Source organism: Peromyscus eremicus, chromosome X (genome assembly GCF_949786415.1).
Source record: "Peromyscus eremicus chromosome X, PerEre_H2_v1, whole genome shotgun sequence".
Lineage (NCBI taxonomy): Eukaryota > Metazoa > Chordata > Mammalia > Rodentia > Cricetidae > Peromyscus > Peromyscus eremicus.
In genome coordinates this window covers 59078995-59101520 of record NC_081439.1, presented here as the reverse complement: position 1 = coordinate 59101520, position 22526 = coordinate 59078995, and the positions used below count along the sequence as shown (strand labels likewise).

General features: G+C 39.2%; 1 protein-coding gene across 1 annotated transcript in view; it reads left to right on the top strand.

The window, feature by feature from the left end:
• The window catches only part of Zdhhc15 (zinc finger DHHC-type palmitoyltransferase 15), a 90905-nt gene that overhangs the window by 5736 nt on the left and 62643 nt on the right, over positions 1-22526 (top strand). Inside the window, exon 2 of the mRNA XM_059251012.1 lies at positions 13580-13606. Within this exon, the coding sequence (XP_059106995.1) occupies positions 13580-13606 (27 nt within the window). The remainder of the gene's footprint in view (positions 1-13579; positions 13607-22526) is intronic.

Genomic DNA, 22526 nt, shown 5'->3' with positions numbered 1-22526 from the left:
ATCTCTCTCTGTCTCTCTCTGTCTCGCTGTCTTTCTGTGTGTGTGTGTGTGTGTGTGTGTGTGTGTGTGTGTGTGTGTGTGTGTCCTTTTGTATCTGGCTTCTTTCAAATAGCATTATGTTTCCAAAATCCACCTACATTGCAGCATCTAACAGTAAAGCATTCCTTTAATAGATTAATAATATTCTATTCTATGTCTTTGCCAGAGTTTGTCTATACATCTGTTCAAGGACATTTGGGATGTTTTCACCTTTTTTTCTGTTCTGAACAAGGCTACTATGAACAATTGTATGGAAATGATTTTGTATACGTGTGTGTGTGTGTGTGTGTGTGTGTGTGTGTGTGTGCATTCCAGTTTTAAAATATATATACCAGAGAGAAAGATGGGAATAATTGAATTGTATGGTAACTTTTTGAGGAACCTCTAAACTGTTTTTCAATGTAACTAAACCATTTAACATTTCTACTAACAATGAAAGAGAAAGGGTTTCATTTTATCTGCATTATCACCAAATATCTTTTTCCATAAAAAAATGACTACCTTGCTATAGTGGGTAACACAGTATCTTTTTTTGTGGCTTGATTTGCATTTTCTAAATAAGTAAACATGTTGAGCATATTTTAGTCATTTGACCAATTTTACATCTTTTTTGAAAAATATCTATACAGACTGAGCAGGTCATATTTATGTATTTAGGAATACACACAAACACATGCATGTAACTACAATTAATGGAAAAAGAAGCCATGAATTTGAAAGAGAGCAAGGGATGGGTGTATTTGGAGGAAGGAAAGGGAAGAGGAAATGATATAATTATAATCTTGAAAAATAAAGGAACTATTAAAAGAGAAAAATATTCAATTTTTTTTCTCATTTAAAAAAGTGTCTTCATTTTCTTTCCTAAAAATGTTTTAGAATACAAAATGAGTTTCATTCTAGTATCTTCATGTATGTCTATAATTGTACCTTGTGCATAGTCACCTACATTATCCTCTTTTGTCCTCTCTCTTGCTTGCTTGTCCCCTTCCTCTCTCCAAAAAGTCCCTCTTCTGCTTTTGTGTCATATGTGTGTGTGTGTGTGTGTGTGTGTGTGTGTGTGTGTGAGTGTGATATTTGCCCCCCCATCACTCCCTTTTCCTTGCCTTCTGATCCCTTCTTCTCTCCCCATGTACCGCCCTTCTCCTTCCATGTAGATTTCCTACTCTTATGTCGATATCTTTGTTTTAGTTCTTGAGTTGTCAAAGGAGAGAAAACATGCTAATTTTCTTTCTGAATCTGGCTTATTTTGCCTAACACGATGATCTCCAGTTCCAACAATTTTCTTGCAAATTACAAAATTTCATTAATTTTTATGGCTGAACAAAACTCCATTTTGTGTGTGTATGTGTGTGTGTATTTACCACATTTTATCTTTTCATCTGTTCATAAGCCTGTAGGCTAATTCCATATTTGGGCTATTATGAAAAATGCTGCAGTAAACATGAATGCACAAGTATCTATACGGTATGCCAACACAGAGTCTTTTAGGTATATACCCAAGAATGGTAATGTTGAGTCATATGTTAGTTCCATTTTTGAGGCTTTTTAATCATTAGTTTTCAGTTAGTATACAAAGTCATGAGTTTCAGTGTGACATATCTTTGTGCTTTGTTCATATTCAGCTTACGATTGCCTTTCCTTGTTCCCCTTCCCCTTCCCTCTCCTGTTGGTCTCCTTCCTCTCCTCCAAGTAGTCTGTTTTCATGCCTTCTGTAGGCATATATACATATATAATCTATAAGCATATGTAACGAGATTCCACATATGAGAGAAAACATGGGATATGGCTTTTCTCCCACTACCACCTTTGTTTTCCCTACATACTCTCTTTGATTTCTATATCATATATAAGCACCAATAGAAATACTGTTAAGTGTAGATACTGCGTATGAGTGAAATGTGTAGCTTTCTGATTCTGGCTTAATTCACTTAATATGATGATTTGAAGTTCCACCAGTTTCTTTGAAAACAGCGTCCTTTCATTGTTTAAGTGAGATGTGCTAAAAATAGCAATTTTCGTGTGCAGTAAGATGGGTTCAAAAGCACAGACTAAAAAACTAACATCTGAAATGACATACAACCATGGATATATTAATTCAGATTTCACTTTGGTTCGTAAAAGGACTAGACAGCTCGACTTAGTATTCCCCATGCTTATACAAATTATTATAGAGATCTCCTAAACATTGATTCAAATGGAAATGGAAATGAAAACACAGTTTCCTGGGAATTTTACCCCATGACAGCAATAACCCCAAACTTAAGAAATGGCTATTCATGCCTAGACAATGGAGATGGCTTATCTCACACAAACTGGTGCTTAGTGACCCAGGTGAGTCCATATGGTAGTAATGTCTCAAAGGTGGAGAAAAATGATTACACCCAAATCTAAAGAGACCAATGTAAACTCAGGCAAAATAATCACTCTTGCCAACAGAGGCACGGACAAGCAAACAAGCAGACAGACAAAGCAGCAAGAGCACTCCTGAGATGTAGTACAGGAGGCTAGTGTGTGGCTTGAGAAAGGGATAGCTACTTGTCCTGACAGGTGCCAGGTTTTTTTCCTCGGGATCTTGTCCATGGTGTTGACTCTTCATGGATAGCTTCTTCGGTCCCATTCTCTAAAGTGGGCTTTCCTGGATACCAAGAAGGCCTGTGTGACCTGAACTTCTGAGGTTCTGGTTCTGGCTGAAGCCTACCAAAGCTGTTGTCAAACCCTGTAGGCTCTGCTTCCCGTTGCTTTTCTGAAAACCACAAGAAAAAGATTAGCAGAGAAGACAGATTTTGTTCAAGCCTGGACCAGAGGGAACAAGGATAGACATTTCATCTCAGAGATAGCCTCCTTTTCGATTTCTAGTCTTTTGAAGAATTTCTGTACTGCTTTCCATGGTGGCTGCACTGGTTTACATTCCAACCAGTGATGTATGCAGTTTTTTTCCCCAGAATCCTTGTGAGCATTTGTTGGTATTTCCTTCCTTGCTAATAACCATTCTGCCAGGAGTCAGATGGATTTACAAAGTGGTTTAAATTTACATTTCTGTGGAGGCTAAGATATTTGAACACTTTCGAAAATATTTATTGATCATTTTTTGTATTTCTTGTTTTGAGAACTATGTATTAAGTTTTCTGTCCCATTTTTGATTGCATGATTTGGAGTTTTTGAGTCTGGTCTTGAACTCAGAGATCTGCACCTGACTCTGCCTCACGAGTGTGGGATTAAAGGCATACACCACCATTCCTGGATGTAGCAGTCTTTTCATATGGTTAGTTTATTCCTGGTACTTTAAATTTTTGAAGCTGTTGTGAATGGAGTCATTTTTCTGATTGCCCTCTTACCAGGTTAATTTCATTACAGAAAAGCTGCTGATGGACTTGGAGAGGTATCTCTGTTGGTAAAATGCTTGTTGCAAAAGCCTGAAACCTGAGTTCAATGGCTATAATCCACATAAAGAAATCTGAGCAGAGTGACGCACATCTGTAGTCATACTTCTGTGGACACAGAGACAGGCAGGCAGGTCCTTGGGGGCTCACTGGCCAACTATTCTAGCCCACTTAGTGAGCTCAAGGGTAGTGAGAAGACCCTGCCTCAAAACCAAAACCAAAAAACAAGGTGGGTAGTAACAACACCTGAGGTTGACCACTGCCCTTCACACACATGCATGCATACACACACACACACACACACACACACACACACGCACGCACATCAAAGTCTGTATATATTGACTTTAGGTCCTGTTACTTTGCTGAAAATAACATATGTATGAGTTTTCTAGTGGCGTCTTTGAATATAGTTTCATATGGTTTCAAGCTGAGATAATTTGCCTTCTTTCCTATTTGTATCTCTTTTATTCTTTCTCTTGCCTTATTGTTCTGTCTAAGAATTCAAGCACAATATTAACTGAGTGGAGAAAATGGGCACTCTTTTCTGATTTTAAAAGAAACACTTTCAAATTTTACCCCATTTAGTATTACACTGGCTATGGGTTTGTTATATATAGCCTCTATTATACTGAGGAATATTCCTTCTATTCATAGTTTTTCTGGGGACTATCCTGAAAGCACACTGAATTTGTGAAGGGCCTTTTCATCATCTATTGATGTGATCATGTTATTTATGTCCCTGAGTGTATTTATGCTCTGTATTACTCTTATCGGTTTGTATATGTTGCATCATCCTTTTATTCTATTAAGAATTTTTTGTATTTATGTTCATGTAAATTCAGTGTGGGTGTGGGAGAGAGGGGTGATCTAGTTTTGTTACTAAGGTGATAGTAACATAATGAGATTGAGATTGGTAGTGTTTCTCCCTTTTCTCTTTTATAGAGTAGTTTGAGCATCATTGTTAATAGTTGATAGTTCATCTTTAAAGACCTGGCAGAATTTGGTGGTAAATGTGTCTTATCCTGTGCTTTTCTTTGTTAGAAGACTCTATTGCTGTTTTAATCTCTTCTTATTCTAGATGTTTATATTCTTTATATACTATTTTATTCAAATTTCTAGTTAGTACTCAAACAATTTGGTTTCGTTGTGACATTTTCACAAGTATGTCAGTACGCTGTCTTTGCCCCTTGGCCACCCTCCCTGTACTCTCAGTCTCTTACTCCTCTTGCTTTCGTGTCACATATACCTTATTACAACCCATTGTTAGTTCCCTCGCTGTCCCCTTTACACTTCACCGTCTTCTCTCATTGTCCTCCTTCTACTTTATGTCCTGCATATGTATACGTTGTTGTTGTTGTTGTTTCCCTGAGACAGGATCTTATTATGTAGCCCTGGCTGTCCTGGATCTCACTCTGTAGACCAGGCTGGCCTCAAACTCTCAGAGATCCACCTACTTCAGCCTCCTACATGCTTAGATAAAAGAAGTGTGCCACTATGCCCAGCTCCCACATATATATGTATACAGGAGTTCAAATCTAGATTCTGCATGTAAAAGAAAACATGCAACATTTGTCTTTCTTACCTGGCTAGTTTCACTGAGCATAATCATCTCCAGTTCATCCATTTCCTATGAATATTTGTTTCTCTTTTTTTTAATAGCTATTTGATTTTCATTTATCTCTTGATGGCACCTTTGGAAATCAGATTCTCCTGTTTCTCTGGAACCTGTTACTGCCTGTTGAGTTGCTTCCTTCTTAATTACTTTACTAACTGTATTAGTTCCATTTCTATTACTGTGAAGAACGCCATGACCAAGGCAACTTAGAAGGAAAGGTTTATTTGGGCTTATGGTGCCATGGGCATAAGAGTTACTCATGGTGGATGGTGGGCAACATGGCAGCAAGCAGCAGAATACCAAGAGTTCACTGCTTGATCCCCAAGCATGAAGTAGAGAGAGTCAACTGGCAATGGCATAAGTCATTTAACTCTCAAAGCCCACCCCCAGGGTCATTCTCCTCCAACAGGATCATGTCTCCTAAGCCTCCCCAACAACATCACCAACTGGGGACTAGGCATTCAAATGCCTGGAACTACTGGGTTCATTCAAACCATCACACTAACCTATTTAAAGACTATATTCTTTGTCATGCATGGTCTATCAATTCTCTGTTCCTTAAATAGTGTTCAGCTAGTGGTGTAGGGGTTCCTCCAAAAGTTTACAGCCAGCACAGGAATGACCCATGAGAGGCAAGAAGGAAATCTGGCTCATTGTGACTTAGTTAACTGGTGTTGGATCAAACTTCTAGAGTCTGACACTAGGCAGTTTATTTTAGCCATATTTAAGCACAGCACAATTTTGGGAAAAAAAGTTTCCTGATGATAACTGAATCCTGTGTGTACAACAAAGCTTAAGACATGTTTACATTGAAACTCTTTACAAATTGCATATGATTTCTTCCATAAAGATGGGTTCTGTTAACTCAGAAACAATGCTCAAGATAAGAGTCTATGGAGAATGACTGAGGTAAACATAACAGCCCAGGGGGGTCAGGAGTGGCTTGACTCTAAGATAACACAGAAATTACCTAGGCTGTTGTAAAGTTCAAGTGACATGTCTCAGAAGGATGGGTTTAAGGACTGAGAAGCAATGCTCAAGATCTAGGGAGGAAGAGTCTGGGATAAACAAACATAATAGTCTGGAGGACTTCGGTGAAGCCTGGCCCTACAGATAGCAAAAGATTACAAGGTCATAAATTACATCCTTCCCCAGCATTCCATGTGGAACACAGGCAAACATCTACTTCCTTTGAAGAGATAAGCCTGCATGTTTAACTTTCCTGTTTTCCCTGGTGCTTATCTGTGTGCACAAGGACCTTGTACCCCCTACATGGTAGTTAAGCAGAGATTTTGTGGATGCCTGGAGTAAAATATATATATATATATATATATGGAAAAGTGTTACATCTCAGTCTTTGCAGATAGGCTTTGTGTTGGAATTTCCTTTAGCCATCATTAACTAAGCTGTTTACAACTATACCTAAGCCCTCTCTTCCTGTTTTTCAATTTCTGAAGTCCATCTGGAAGGAAAAGCTTGGAGTTTTTGCAGGCCTTTTAAGAACAGGCATCACATTTTGATTGTCTGCCTGCCCTTCTCAGTTCTGTGGTCCACATGGTAGCACTTAATTATCCTCATTTCACCGTCTGTTTTGTCGACCTTCTCTTGACCTAGCATTGAAAAGAGCAAAGTGGATGGGTGAGAGAAGAGCACTTGTCAGTACTGACATGATCAGAGATGATCCATGTGCAGAAGGCAGAAGTCAAATAGGGGCTAAAAGCTGCACATTAGCATCGCTTAGTTCAACACATGAAAAATGATGATGATGATGATGATGATGATGATGAAGAGGAGAGTGAGAAGGAACAGCAGCAGCAGAAAGGCAAACATTGGCCACCAGCCTAGGGAAGGAGTGAGCTCTGTATTACAAATATTTGAATACGTGGCAGAAGAGAAGGCACTCAGACATGAGTTTGACAATGTACTTGATTTTAAAAATATTTTTACACCTGAAATTCTTTAAAGAGACAATCAATATAAGGGAAAAAATCCTTTCCTGCAAAATTTCCAGTTGAGAGTTACAAACTTTTGATGAGAAAATACCATATTTTAAAAGATCATGACATTTATTTTCACAGTTCTGAATTTTTCTTTATTTTTTAACACCATCTTTTGCATTATTAAAGAAAGAGACTAAAATATTCCAGTCACAATTGAAATGAAGATGTTGCAAGAGTCATCTGAAACTTTTTTGCAAAATGAATCTCTTATCAGGAATCTCTTGGGTAAATGTACAGTTAGCTAATTCTATGACGAACTTGCCATGCATGGTGATAAATGATGTGGTAATACCTGCTGTTTCTTCAAATTTTAATTCACTACTAGGGAAGTAAAGGACTGCAGTTACCATTGAATAGCTTTTTATTGTCATTTCTCTTCCATATTTACTGAATGTAACTAGACATGAAGACAGAAGTGGAGTGCATGGGGCTTAATGGGCTAGTCAACAAATGTAGAGAAAACATGGAAGGAACTATGTCATGACTGCCAAATAGAAACAAACATAGGAATAGTCGTGAGATTTAAATTTTTGAAGGAAGAAAGCTAAAAAGTACAAGTGAAATTTATTTTAATGATTTGTTTAATCCAATATATGAAAATATTTCCATTTCAACATATTACCCATATAAAATTATTAACAAAATATTTTTATTCATTTTTATATTCCATTTTCTGAAGCTAGTTTCTTTTTTATTGAAAAATTTTTTTCTGACAATGTGTTTGGATCAGTTTCCCTTCCCCCAATTTCTCCCAAATTCCCTACATTTTCACCCCTCCCCCTTCACACCCTTTCTTTCTCTCTTTAGAAAACAAACAGGCAAACAAATGGAAAAAAACTACAAATAAACCAAAATGAACAAAAAAGAAAGAAAAAAGACACACACATACACACCAAAACCCGTTAAAACACAAAATTGGAAAACATACAAGCAAAAGAAGAATCAGACAAAAATGCTATTGAGTTTGTTTTGTTCTGGCCATCCACTTCCTTCTGCACCTGGATTGTGTAGTCTAATCTCATTACATGGTAAGAGTCTTGCAGTTACTTTAAGCTGGCTGTGCTCTATCTGGAATTCTTCTGTATAGACATTGTCTCATTCCAGTACCAACAAGTGATCTTCCCTCACCCACTGTCTTGTAGCAAATGGCCAAACAAATGAGAATTAAGGCCTCCAATTAACAGCAATTGTACATAAAGAATTCACGAATCTGTTCACCTGGACTTAAACAAAACATAACATACACATGCACCAAACATTGCATGGTGCCTCACTAATATGTACAACTTCGTTTATGAGTTTCACTTGAAAAGAAGAACAGGTAATCAGGTACTCTTCATTCATGTTAGTCTCCAAGCAACTCAACATTTACTCACTTCATTTTTTAAATTTTTTACTTTTTTAGGATGTGTTTGTCTATGTGTGTGTTGTGTGTGCACTCATGCACATATTTGTGCACATGCCCATGGAGGCTAGAAGATGTTGAATCCCCCGGAACTGGTGTTAGAGGCAGCTGCAGGCAGTGAGTGTGACATGAGTACTTGGAACTAAACCAAAGCCACAAGCTCTCTTGACCACTGAGCCGTCTTACCCTACTTCATTTGAAAGAGATGTCACTAGCCCAGTTGGCATGTACAAAAATCATGAAGTCCCAGGTTGACCCACCAACACTTCTTATTTACATTTCATTTGTATTGTCAGAATATATGCCAATTTTATGAATTGGTTTTATTTTAATTTTAACTTTTTTTGCGAATTTTGTATGTGAGTACACTATATTTACATCTTTTTTACCTCTCCTTCTGACCCTCCAGCTCCTCCTGTGTACCCTTCCCACACCCCCTATAATTCATGACCTCATCTATAATTATTGCTGTTAGGTACACAAAAAAACAAAACAAAACAATTGTGGAATATTAGTTGAAGATGTATTCCATTAATTTATACTGTGGAGTATTTAATGATGCAAAGATGTGTTGCGTTCTTTTATGTTGCATTTGTTTAACTCTGTGAAGCTGTGTTACTTTGCCTGTCTAAAACACCTGATTGGCCTAATAAAGAGCTGAACGGCCAATAGCTAAGCAAGAGAGAAATAGACGGGACTGGCAGGCAGAGAGAATAAATAAAAGGAGAGAGAGAAAAGAAAGGAGCAAGAAAGGGAGGAGAGGGGGACGCCAGGGGCCAGCCACACAGCCAGCCACAGAGTAAGAAGTAAAGCAAGGTATATAGAATAGAGAAAGATAAAAGCCCAGAGGCAAATGGTAGATGGGATAATTTAAGAAAAGCTGGCTAGAAATAAGCCAAGCTAAGGCCAGGCATTTATAAGTAAAAATAAGTCCCCCTGTATTTATTTGGGAGCTGGGTGACAGGCCCCCAAATATCAAAGAAAAAAAAAACCAACTACAAATAATGAATCCAATTAGTGTTGCCCTCACATACATGTGTATGTGTAAGGACTGACTGCCTAGGACTGGGAAATCTGCCAGGGGGTCATCCCTGAAGAAAACAAATTCGCTCTCCTTTGGCATCTATTGACTGCTTGCAGCTCTTCATCTTGGTGTGCGGCCTTGTGAAATTTTCCTCTGTCCACATTTCCATGTCAGCTGAAACCATGTTGAGAGTGTATGGCTGCAGCTCCCCAGTCACTTCAGGAAGATGCTCTCTCTCAGCAGTTTTTCTGATCCTCGGGGTCTTACAGTCTTCGTGCCCTCTCTTCTACAATGATCCCTGAACCTTAGGTGTGGGGTTGTATTGTAGATATTCCAGCCAGGGGTGAGCATTCAACAGTCAGTTGTTCTCTGCTTTTTGGTCAGTTGTGGATCTCTGTAGTAGTAACCCCTCTCTGCTGAAAAAAAATGCTTCATTGGTGAGTGGTGTGACATACACTCATCTTTGAGTAGGATGCTAAATATTGAAGCTTTATTGATGTAGAAAAGTGGTACTAGTAGGTTCCCTTCTCGGGTTATGACTTCTGTAGCCACAGGTTCTAGGCTGGGCTCACAGTAACAGGAATGAGCTACCTCCTACTGAATGGGCCTTAAGTCCAATTAGACAACTGTTTGTTAATCCTCAAACATGAGCGCCACTTTTGCACCATTGGGATATCTTATAAGTTCAGTCGTTGTTTTGGTTCTCAGGTTTGATAGCTGAGTAAGACTGTTAATAATTTTTCTCCCTAGGCAGTTTGCATAGCACCTTCTGATATGTTGAGAGCTAGCCAAAGTGCATGGTGTCTTCAGCAATAGGGCCATACTTTCAAGCTGTGTGAGGTAACTGAGAGAAATGGCAATAATAACCTGTATTGTTTTGAAGGCTCTCCTCGCACTTCAGTTTTTGTTAGATACTCTGTGGCTCCTGGGAGAGCATTATTACTCCCATGCAGGATAACTCTATCTCAAAAAGAATATATATATATGTTTTTCAAGACATGGTTTCTCTGTATATCCCTGGCTATCCTGGAACTTGCTCTGTAGACCAAGCTGGCCTCGAACTCACAGAGATCCACCTGCCTCTGCCTCCCGAGTGCTGGGATTAAAGGCATGTGCCACCACCGCCCAGCATATAATGTATTTTTAAGTAAGCTTATAAAATAATGTGTTTCCCTATGGCTTTTTCAAACATCCTTAGTGTTCTTTCTCTCTCCTTTCTCTCTCTCCCTCTGTATTACCCTTCCTTACTGCACTCAAATTAAGCCCCTTCCCCATTTTCTCCATTCACCCTTCCTTAGCACCTGTGGTGTACTATCCCTCTCTCTAGTACTTCTCCTCCCTTCTTCAATGGTCTTTTTTTTTTTTTTTTTTACTTTCTTGGCTTTTTGTTACTCAAGTTATATATGCGACTCTGAAGATTCAGAACTAGGAACAAGAGTTAAAAGAGAGCATGCAGTATTTGTCTCTCTGCTTCTGGGTTACCTCACTTAGTAGTATATTTTCCAGTTCCATCCATTTCCCTGCAAATTTCATGATTTCATTTTTCTTTTCAGCTGAATAGAATTTTATATCTATTATTAGACAAAAGAAATCAAGTTATCAGCTTTTTATCACAGACCAAATTTATCATTTAAAAAAACTCCATTCAAATGATAATTCAAAGAAGAATTTAAACACACACACACACACACACACACACACACATCTGTGTGTAAAGGGAAGGAAAATGTTCAAATTTTAGATGGTCTTACAATAAAAAAAACCCAGAGCCCGATATTGGGGTGAAAGCTGAAAGATCAGAGAAGCAGAGCGAGCCACAGCCAACCTCACCTCACCAACTCCTCAACTGATCCTGTTTCCACAAATCCTCTGACTGAAAGCCTGTGAGTCCTCACCCGAAAGGGTCTCAGCTGACTGTTCAAGTTCCTGTTTCCTCACCCCTTATACCTTTCTCCACCCTGCTGTCACTTCCTGGGATTAAAGGCGTGTGTGCTTTCCAGTACTGGGATTAAAGGCATATGCCACCACTGCCTGGCCCTGTTCCCAGTGTGGCCTCGAACTCACAGAGATCCAGACAGATCTCTGCCTCCCAAGTGATAGGATAAAAGGTGTGTGCCACCACTGTCTGGCCTCTATGACTAATCTAGTGGCTAGCTCTGTCCTCTGATCCTCAGGCAAGCTCTATTCGGGTACACAATATATCACCACAGGAAAAAGTATGACTAATGAAAGGACTGAAGAAATAGCACCTAAAATATATTTTCACTCACTGTTTTGACTCCATTTCTCCCACTCTTAACTGTTCTGACCAAAAATAAATAGATAGATAGATAGATAGATAGATAGATAGATAGATAAGTAGATTTAAAACTGGAGTTTGCTGGGTGGCAGTGGCACATGCCTTTAATCCCAGCACTTGGGAGGCAGAGCCAGGAGGATCTCTGTGAGTTCAAGGCCAGCCTGATCTTCAGAGCGAGATCCAGGACAGGCACCAAAACTACACAGAGAAACACTGTCTTGAAAAAGAAAAAAGAAAAAAAAAACCCTTAAAACTGGAGTTCTGCTTCTCTTAGCATCAAGCACACACAGATGGTGATGATACAGACAGATAGGTCCCATTTGTGTGATGATGTTTTAAACAGGAGTGATACATAACTCATGGTAAACCTGCAAGGGATGAGCTAGATACAGTATGTGGGAAAATCTCTGGAGACTAGAACTAGTCCCAACTCTGCTGCTTTCAGTACAGTATTCAATGAATCATAAGCTAGTTGACATTTTATTGTAAACAGGCTTTTTATTAGGTGACTTTTGCTCAATGGTAGGTTAACCTAAGTATTCTAAGGATGGATAAAATAGGTGTCTTACTTACAGTTTCCATTGCTGTGACAAAGTACCATGACCAAAATCAACTTATGGATGAAAGGATTAATTTTATCTTATAGCTTGTCATGCCTCACTGATGAAAGTTAGAACAGGAACCTGGAGGCAGGAGCTGATGCAGAGGCCATGGAGGGGTTTACTGTCGTGCTCCTCATAATTTGCTCAGCCTGCTTTCTTATAGCACCCAGGAACACAAGCCCAGTGGTAGGATCATCAGCCCAGGGATGGCAACACCCACAATGACCTGGGTCCTCCCCCGTCAATCACTAATTAAAGAAATGACCTACAGGCTTGTCTACTGCCCTATCCTATGTAGGTATTTTCTCAATTGAGAGTCCTTCTTCCCAAATGACTCTAGCTTATATCAAGTTGATATAAAACTATCCAGCACAGTAAGTCAGGCAGGCTAAGCTACGAGATTCAGTAAGTTAGATGTCTTAGAATAATTTTCTTTCCCTTTTTTCCTTTTCACACTGCCCTTAAACTCACTATGTAGCTGTGGATGATCTTTAATATTAACCCCTCCTGATCCCACCTCCTAGGTTCTGAGATTGGAGCATGCAGCACCATTCCCAGTTTTATGTGGTGCTGGGGCACACATTTTACCAGTTGACCTAGGTCCCCAGTACAGCACTTTCAGTTTAAAGATCTTTTCAACAGTGGCTTAATTGGGATATAACTTCATCATCACTTGAGGGACATCTGTAATAACTTCCTAATTTATCAGCTTTTAAGTTTATAACAGCATGTTATTTATCTCATATTATTTGACTTGTTGGGTCTTTTAAAGGTTATTTCTATATTTGTTAAATGAATGATGTTTAAAAGAATATTACATTATTGTGTGAAGGATTTGTGCTCATGAATGCCATGGCATGCATGGGAGTCAGTTCTCTCCTTCCCCGATAGGGGGCCTGGGGAGCAAACTCAAGTTTTCAGGCTTGGCGGCAAGCACCTTTAACCACTGAACCATCTCAGTGGCCTATGAATTCTTAATTACTAAAGATATAAAAGAAGGAAACTAGCAGAGGATGGAATTTAATCCTCCTTTCCATCCTTCATCTTACGATTCTGGCTTTCTAAAATACCATTGTTGACTTGTTCAAAATACAATGCTGTGAAAAAGTAACTAGACAACACATTTTAAAATATCACTGATCTCTCTCTCTCTCTCTCTTTCTCTCTCTCTCTCTCTCTCTCTCTCTCTCTCTCGTTCTTTTCTCTCCACAGTGACTGTTTTGAGCCCAGCAGAAAAAGGTAAGTGTATATTGTGAACTGTGTTGGTTAGGAATGTATCATGTATCCTTTTCTTTTTCAAAAAGTAAATTATAAAATGTCTATAAGCTGAGCAACTTTACAAAAAGTATGCTTGGTTCATTAGAACATTTAGGGAGATTTTTTTAAAGGAAATTTACTCAGAAGTAGTTCAAATCATATTTTCAGTGGCCCTTTTAACTATAAGATAGCAATTAGAAATTATCAAGATTCATGGTGACATGGACGTAGGTAATCACATTATCTTCCATAGTGACACCTAAGCTCTCTCTTGTTCTGCCATTATTGTCCTAGCTACCTGGCCTTCTTCCCAACCCACACCCTCTTTTAGATATAGAGTAAGGGTCCCACAGGACTTGACCATCACAGTTCCTATATGTTCTTGTGTTACTCTCAACAGATCATTACCATCTTAGCTTGACCTACAATTTTTTGAAAACACTGAGGTACTTCGAATTTAAAATATGTAAGCTAATCATGAGTCTCCATTAACAATTAGCTTTACATTATTTTATCAGTAAGATCCAGAGTATATAGAGTGTAGTTTATAGTGTCACTTTTAATTCTCATTTTATGGGAGTTCGTTTTCGAATTCATTGACCTTCCCAGCATTCAGGATCTGCTGTGTTACTGTTCTGCTTTGCTGTTGCTCATTTAACATGGATAACACAGCAGTAGGAATGGGAGACAATGGACAATAGTACTTCGAAGTGTGGGCTCTAGAGCCAGATTGAATTTACAGCTCAGCTCTTTTTTTTCCTAATAAAATATTTTACCCTCATCCTATTATTTGCATACATAATAGGAACAATAATACTACCTAATTTGTGAAGATGTTATGAAGACAGTTTAATTGCACATAAAGCAGTTAGAACAAAGGTGAATAGAGCACATCCTAAAAGCTCAATAAACATGTACTGTTATTGTGACAGCAATAGAGCAAGTCTTAAGTTGCCATTTATTCTTATGTATGGTTCTTAAAGTCAGAAATCATCTTGTATAAATACTAAATAATTATAAATATTTCCTGTTACAAACTTTCAAGATCAGCTGGATGGGGACTTAAGTGATATTCTACCATTAGAGGCATAATAACAATGTTCTTATTATTCCAAATAATAATAATAACTTATTGTGCTGGGTATCCTGCTAATACAAAAATGTATAATTTTATTGTCTCTTCTGATTCTAGGAGTCCTAAGCTCTTTTCTCATGACAATTCTTGAGTTTATCCGCACAGTAAGCAATGATATTAGATTTTGCTTCTACAGTCTGTAATGGGATGTAGTGGAATTTAGGAGATAGAAGGTATAGGTTGGAGATCTAGCTGTGTCGTTTGCTAGCTCTGTGACCTTCATCAGGTAACTCACCTTCTTTGAACTTTAATTTCTATAAAAAATAACAGCCCTTTGACATCGCAAGGCTCTTCTGTAAGCTAATAAATAACTGTAGCTAGTTTGCTTTGTTAGGAATCCTGACATAAAAAAGTAACAATAGAGATGTTAACACCCAACAAAGCAGGCTTGCTACAGACAGTAAGCTAATGACTATCTGAGGTTCCTAATAACTGTGAATTTGTGATTTGTCTCCAACAACATTGAATCTTTAAAGTAGACTAAAATAAGTAACATGACTGTCAGAAGGAAATGAAATCTCCAAATCACATGACTTTTCATTGTCTCCAAAATTTAAGAAAACTATAGTGAAACATACTGGAAAAGGTTTCTGTTTTTGTCTACTTTATGGCTCCTATACTGGGTCAAATAGCCTTCCGCCAAATTTCATGGCCACCTGAAACATTGGGATATGTCCCTCTCTGTAACAGGATTTGGGGGCATGTATGTAATTATGTCAAGGTGAAGTCATACAAGATTAGACTGAGTGTCAGTAACTTGTGTTCTAAAGGAAATTTGGATGTGTAGATAGAGAAAAGAGCCTCGGGAAGGAGGTGGCCCTGGTGCCTCGAATGAGTACTGAAGATTACCTGCAACCAAAGGAGGCGAGGGAAGAAGAGCAGGGAAGGATTTGGGGCTGGAGTTTTGAGCAAGAGTATACTCCAGAACTGTAGGGAATACATTTCTGTTTTGTAAAGCACCCAGGTTTAGTTTCCTAAAGCCCCAGGAAAGTAATAGAGTGCCTGGAAAATTTCAAAATTCTCTTAACAGTGCTTTAGAAATTAGGAGAGTTGTAACAGTAACAGGTAAGTAAGACCTATCTGGATTAGTTGCCACTTACCATATGTATGACATGGGGAAATTAAGCTAAGTTTCACTTTCTTCCTTTGTAAAATGGAGATAACACTTACCTTCTGTGGATATTTTGAGCAAATATTTTAGCATAGTGCCCGGTACACGATAAATATAAGTAGTAGTAGGTACTATTACCATCTGATGATAATAATTGCTGGTACTAACATTAGAAAGAAACTGAAAGGTTCTTCTAAGAAGTATGACATATTCCAGATCTATAATTTCTCCTGATTGGGAATAGATGGCCAAAGTTCATGTATTCATGTTGAAAGATAGTTGAGATCCAAAGAAATCAAATAGTTTTACTTGGTCATATTGATTCTTATAAAAAGAATAGAGGCTAAAGTCCAGGTCGTCTGAAGTGCATATTACAATGTACTGTATCTAACTTTGGTGATTCAGGACTCCAAAAAAATTTTAAAGGCATAACACCCTATCTTCTTTTATACTAAAATATGATAATAATATGTTTATTTTGCTCTTGTAAGTATATTATGAAGATGATCTTCCGCAGCATGATACTATGTTAAAGATCTTGATTGCAGAAATTTTCCCTTTGTTGACCTTGCAATGAGGATTGTCTCAGTTAGGGTTTCTGTTGCTTCAAATAAACACCATGACCAAAAAGCAAGTTGGGGAGAAAAGAGTTTATTTGGCTTGCATTTCCACAGCACTGTTGTTCATCACTGAAGGAAGTCAGGACAGGAACTCAAACAGGGCAGGACCCTGGAGGCAGAAGTTGATGCAGAGCCCATGGAGGGGTGCTGCTTACTGGCTTGCTCCTCGTGGCTTGCTCAGCCTGCTTTCTTATAGAACCCAGGACCAGCAGCCCAGGGATGACTCCATCCACCATTGCCTGCCCGCCACCTCTCCATCAATCACTAATCGAGAAAAAGTCCTAAGATAGATCCTGTGGAGACATTTCCTCAACTGAGGCTCCTTCCTCTCTGATGACTCCAGCTTGTGTCAAGTTGACGCACAAAACTAGCCAGTATAAGGATCAGGGATAAGCTAACAATTGGAAATTTAATAAGAACCAGGAATGAGGTGAGGCTAAAAATAAACTTAAGAATGACATGGGCATCAGACATGATCCATCATTCAGTCCAAATATAATTAAGAGTAATACAGTGCTCACAGTTGCTCATCTTCCCAAAAGGCCATTAATCATTGTAAACAAAAGTTCAGCTCATCCTCTGCAGATTCATTAGATTTTTGATGGTTTACATTTTAAATTCTCTGGGTTCTTCCTTAAAGTTAAATGATTGTAATTACTTACCTTCTCAGAAATTGATGTACTTTATAAATATTAAAGCTATTATGAACTTGAGCCCCCCCAAAATTGATAGGTGGTGTCTAGCTCCCTGTACTCTAGAATGTAACTTTATTTGGAGTAATTAAGTTCAAATGAAATCACTGGAGTGGGCTCCAATTCAGTATAATTGGTGTCCTCAAGACAGAAGGGAGTTTGGATACAGATGGGTATAGAAGGAAGACCGTATTAAAGACAGAGGAAGAAGATGGCTGTGTACATGCCAAGGAAGAGGCCTGAGACAGAAGCAACATCTTTGATTCCTTATCTTGGCTAGTCTCCAGAATTGTGAGAAAACAAATTTCTATTGTTTAAGGCACTTAGTCTGTAGTAAGTACTTTATTGTGGCCCAAAAAAAAAAAAAAAAAAACTGATACAAGAGTTTAATCATATGTCTTGAAAATCCAGAGTATGGAAATACCTGCTTTGTGTCAGCTTCACAGTTATGCTAACCTTAATTTACAGCTGATATGTTAAAAATATGCCAGGATTGTAAGAGAGAGCTAAGAGAAAAGATCCTCTGCTACAGTAAAAGCTTTTATGGTCTTTTCCAGGTTGTATAGGAAATCTTCAGTATGGTTTTGAGCAATTATCTCTGTGCTATTCATCTTTTCTTTATTGTTTAATGTTTTAACTACTTATTCAAGACAGTCTTGGTATGTACCCCTGCTGCTCTGGAATGTACAATCCTCCTGTCTCAGCCTCTCAAGTGTTAAGATCTTCAGTTATAAACCACCACACCCAGCAAACTGCATTTCTTTATGGCATTGAGGATTAAACCCAGGACATGATAGGAAAGAACTCTGCCACTGAACTATGTCCCCAGTCAGTGATTTTTTTTTTTTGAAACAGGACTTCTCTGTGTGACAGCTCTGGCTGTCCTGGAACTCCCTCTGTAGACCAGGCTGGCCTTGAACTCATTAAGATTCACCTACCTCTGCCTCCCCAGTGCTGGGATTAAAGGCGTGCACCACCACTGTGAAGCCAGTGTTCTTAATGATGCATGATTTTTAAAAAAGGCAGACTATGTATCTGCTCAATGCTTGATAGCTGTAATATGTAAGAAATACTTTTAAAAAAGCAAAGCCTCAAATAAAATCAATTTGAAAATGGGAAATAGATCTAAATAGACATTTTCCCAAAGAAGACAGCCAAATGGTCAGTGGATACATTTTATAAAGCTCAACGTGACTGTTAAGGAAAATGAAAATGAAAATAAAGCCAAAATGAGATTATTTCACTCCAATAAGAATTGCTGTTGTCTTCTTAAGAAGACAAAAAGAGGCTGTAGAAGTGACTCAGTGATTTTAGAGCACTGGCTGGTCTTTAGTTTGATTTGTACTCGTATAGATTTTTTTCCTCACACTTAGAAATAGAAGTATAAATGTATATATGTGTATAGTCTTGACTTTTTTAAATTGGGTAACACTGTGCCTATTATTCTGTGACTTAGTTTTTTACTTACCAGTTTCTTCTCCCTAGTAATACATGCAAGTATTTTTTAAAACTTTTTATTGATTCTTTGTGGATTTCCCATCATGCACCCCGATCCCATTCATCTCCCCCATCCCTTCATATCTGCCCTCTGCCCCTGCAACCACTCCCCAAATAAAATAAAATTTAAAAGAAAAAAATCTTGTCATGGAAGCTGTAGTGTCCATACAACTTGCAAGTGCATTGCAAAGAGTCTTTGGTCTGCTTCAATGCCTCTGGTTTCTACTGCACCATCAATACTGGATCCTCACTGGGGCTCCTCTTGGATATCCTGTTGTTGCCTTGTGTCATGGAGATCCTGTAGCTTTGGATCTGCAGGACCAGCCCCTTCATATGCTCTAGCAGTTCATAGATGGAGTGGATGTTTAGGTGGGCCAACTCATAGCCCTGGTTCTGGGCCTGGGTGGTAGCTGAGTTGGTCAGCTCACCAGCTCTCTCCTGTCCTCACCAGTAGGGTGAGCTCTCCAGCACTGCCATGGCTAGTTCACCCTGTGCAGCAAGGAGCAAGAGACAAGGCCAGTTCTCCTGCTCTCATGCCCTCAGGTCTGGTTCACCTGCACCCACACCACCAGGCCACCACTACTGTGCTGCCCAGTCGAGATTCAGGGTCTGCTGCAGCTGGTGAGGGGCAGGACCAGCTCTCCAACTCTCACGACTCCAGGGCCAGCTGTCATGCCTGCCACAGTGGGCAAAGGGGTGAGGGAGGTCATTTCTCCCTTTTCCACGCCACTTCATGGCAAATGAGGGGTGGGGCTAGCTCTCACAGCCTTGGGGCTGGCTTACCTGTCTCCTCAACAGGGTCAGCTCTACTGTGCTGCCCAGCCAAGGTGCAGGGGCAGCTCTCTGGTCTGCTGCAGCCAGTGAGGGTTGGGACCAACTCTGTGCAGCCCTTGGATATCATCATGGTCCCAGGAGGCAGTCCAGATCAGAGACATCCTCATGACCTTTAGTGATGACATGGGCCATGGACATTGACACAGACTCTTGCTGCTGTATGCCCACAGACCCAGACGTGGTCCTCAGAGGCTGCATGGGCTGGGACTTCACCATGGACTCAGGTGGCTCCACAAGCTACTCACATCAGGCTGTTCCTTTCCACCTTGTGTCTCCAGATCCATCTCTCTTCACAGTGCTCAAGCTGTTCCATTTCTCTTTCTCTCCCATCTCTCCACCCCATAATTGTACATCATAGTAGCTCATGCTGCAAGCAGAATCTCTGGGTATTTTCTTCCTGCCCACTCTATGTTGGCAGGCGGGCCCCTGGGAGTCTTCAAGTGTTTGTCCAACCTAGAGCTTCCAAAGAAAATAAATCTCTGGGCAAAGTTAGACACAGCACGTTAAAACTGTAGTTCAACATAGAGTTATCTAGTCTCAAGGTTGAACCATCATCACAACCAACTGGAGAGATTAGCAGATAGGCTACTGATGAAAAGTAAACACAGCAGGACATGTTCAGTCAGTTGTGGGTCTCTGTTCTGCAGGCACTGCTCTTCCTTCTGGGCTAGGATGTGGCTCTGGGAGTCACAGGGAGTCGTATAGTGGTCGATTTTCTCAAAGAAAGAAGGCATAGGCCCACTAGCACTTGTGTTTGTTACTGGCTCTATTGATGAGCAGTGCAATTCACCTTTTTCCAAGAACAGCAACCAGGCCGGGCGGTGGTGGCGCACACCTTTAATCCCAGCACTCGGGAGGCAGAGCCAGGCGGATCTCTGTGAGTTTGAGGCCAGCCTGGGCTACCAAGTGAGTTCCAGGTAAGGCGCAAAGCTACACAGAGAAACCCTGTCTCGAAAAACCAAAAAAAAAAAAAAAAAAAAAAAAAAAAAAAGGACAGCAACCACTGTTCTCCAGTTCTGCCTCACTTCACAGCACACAAACCACCTGCCTTCCATTTCTCCACCACCTATTTGCTCACTTCTTTCTCTTCCATCACTCCATCACCTACTTATTCACTTCCCACAGAACCCAGCTGGGCATGGGGCTGGGGTGTTGTCTTTGCTCTTCCCAGAGTGCCCAGGCAGAAGGCATGACTGGCTTCCCATGCAAGTGTTTTCAATGATCTTTAGAGTAATACTTAATATAGGATCTGTGATTCATTTGATAAATACCCCCACAAAGAACTTAAAAATTAAACTTTATTGTTGTTCTCTTTCATAACAAACACTAGAACCTCTGAAAGTACAAACAATATAGAAATGTTTGAAGTAGAAAGCATAAGACCTTAGTAATAATAGCAGGATTAAGGATGGAACAAGGTTCAGCATTGTCTATTGTAGACCTAATACATTTTTAAATTTTTACAAGTTATATATTTTATTTTTGTGTGTGTGTACATATGTGTGTGTGTACATATGTGTGTGTGTGTGTGTGTGTGTGTGTGTGTGTGTGTGTTGGGAGGTGATGCACATGTTCCACAACTCACATGTGTAGGTCAGAAGACAATGTGCAGGAGTTAATTCTCTTTTTTCACCATGTAGAGAGAGCAGGCAGGGATCAAACTCAGGTCATCAGGCTTGGTAGCAAGTGCCTTTACCCACTGAGCCATCCTGCTGGCCTTTGCATATATTTCAAGGTAATTTTTGGCCCTTGACATTTGGACATGTCTCTTGATTAGAGACATCTAAATGTACCTAATTTCTAAAGCCATGATTTCCTTATGCTTTGGCTCTTCTCTTCCCAGTCTGGAACTATTATATGCTCATGCCTTCTGAACATGCCCCTGTAATTATCTCCACTTACATGAGATTGCTTTCTGATGAAGGTGTATATTGATTCAAGATCATGAATGTGGCTGGGCATGATGGTGCATACCTTTAATCCCAGTACTCAGGAGACAGAGTCAGATTTCTGTGAGTTCAAGACCAGCCTGTTTTGCATAGTGAGTTTCAGGTCAATCAGGGCTATATATAGAGATTCTGTCTCAAGGAAAAAAAAGAAGAGAAGAAAAAAAGAAACCATCTCATCAAAATAATATTAATAATAATAATAATAATAATGAGAGAGAGAGAGAGAGAGAGAGAGAGAGAGAGAGAGAGAGAGAGAGAGAGAGAGAAATGTTGCCACAGTAAACCCATTGGTTCCCACCCTGGCTTGTGTACCCATCAACACTGCTTGCAATTCTTCAGTCTAGAGTGCTCAATATATTTGAAAATAGCTATTGAGAAAAATAAAAACATTAGTCTGGGAAATTAGAGTTGTTCTTTATTTTGCTAAATGTCAGAAAATCTATGATTAAAGAATTCAAGAAAAAGCCTCATTTTTGGATCTCTTTGCTTTCTGGTTTTGTCAGACTTATTGAGACACAATTTATGAAAACTGGGAGAAAGCGATTTTAAGTATTCAGGTTAATGACCTCTGACAAATATGGATAATGATGTAAACACCACCACAATTAAAAATGTAAAATATTAACATTATCTCAAATTATTCCATCTGCCCCATTAGCAAACAGTTCTCTCATCCATACCTCTGTACCACTGATTTTATTTTCTGTCCCTTATAGTTTTATTTTTTCATAATGTCATAAAAATTGAATCATACAGTGTATAACCTTTTATATGTGGCTTCCCAGTAGTATACAGTTTTAGGATTCCTCCATGTCACTGCACACATGAATAGTTTCTTGCTTTTAATTGTCAGTTAGTGGTGCACATTGCAGTTGTACTACAATTTGGTCTTTCATTCACTAGTTTAGGTGCATTTGGATTCTTTCCAGTTCTGAGCTACTTTGGATGAAGCGGAGCAAAATATACATGTATAGGGCTGAGGACATAGCTCAGTGGTAGAGTGCTTGGCTGCCATGTGCTAAAATTTCCAGAACCATTTTTTAAAGTGAAAGAAATATATATGC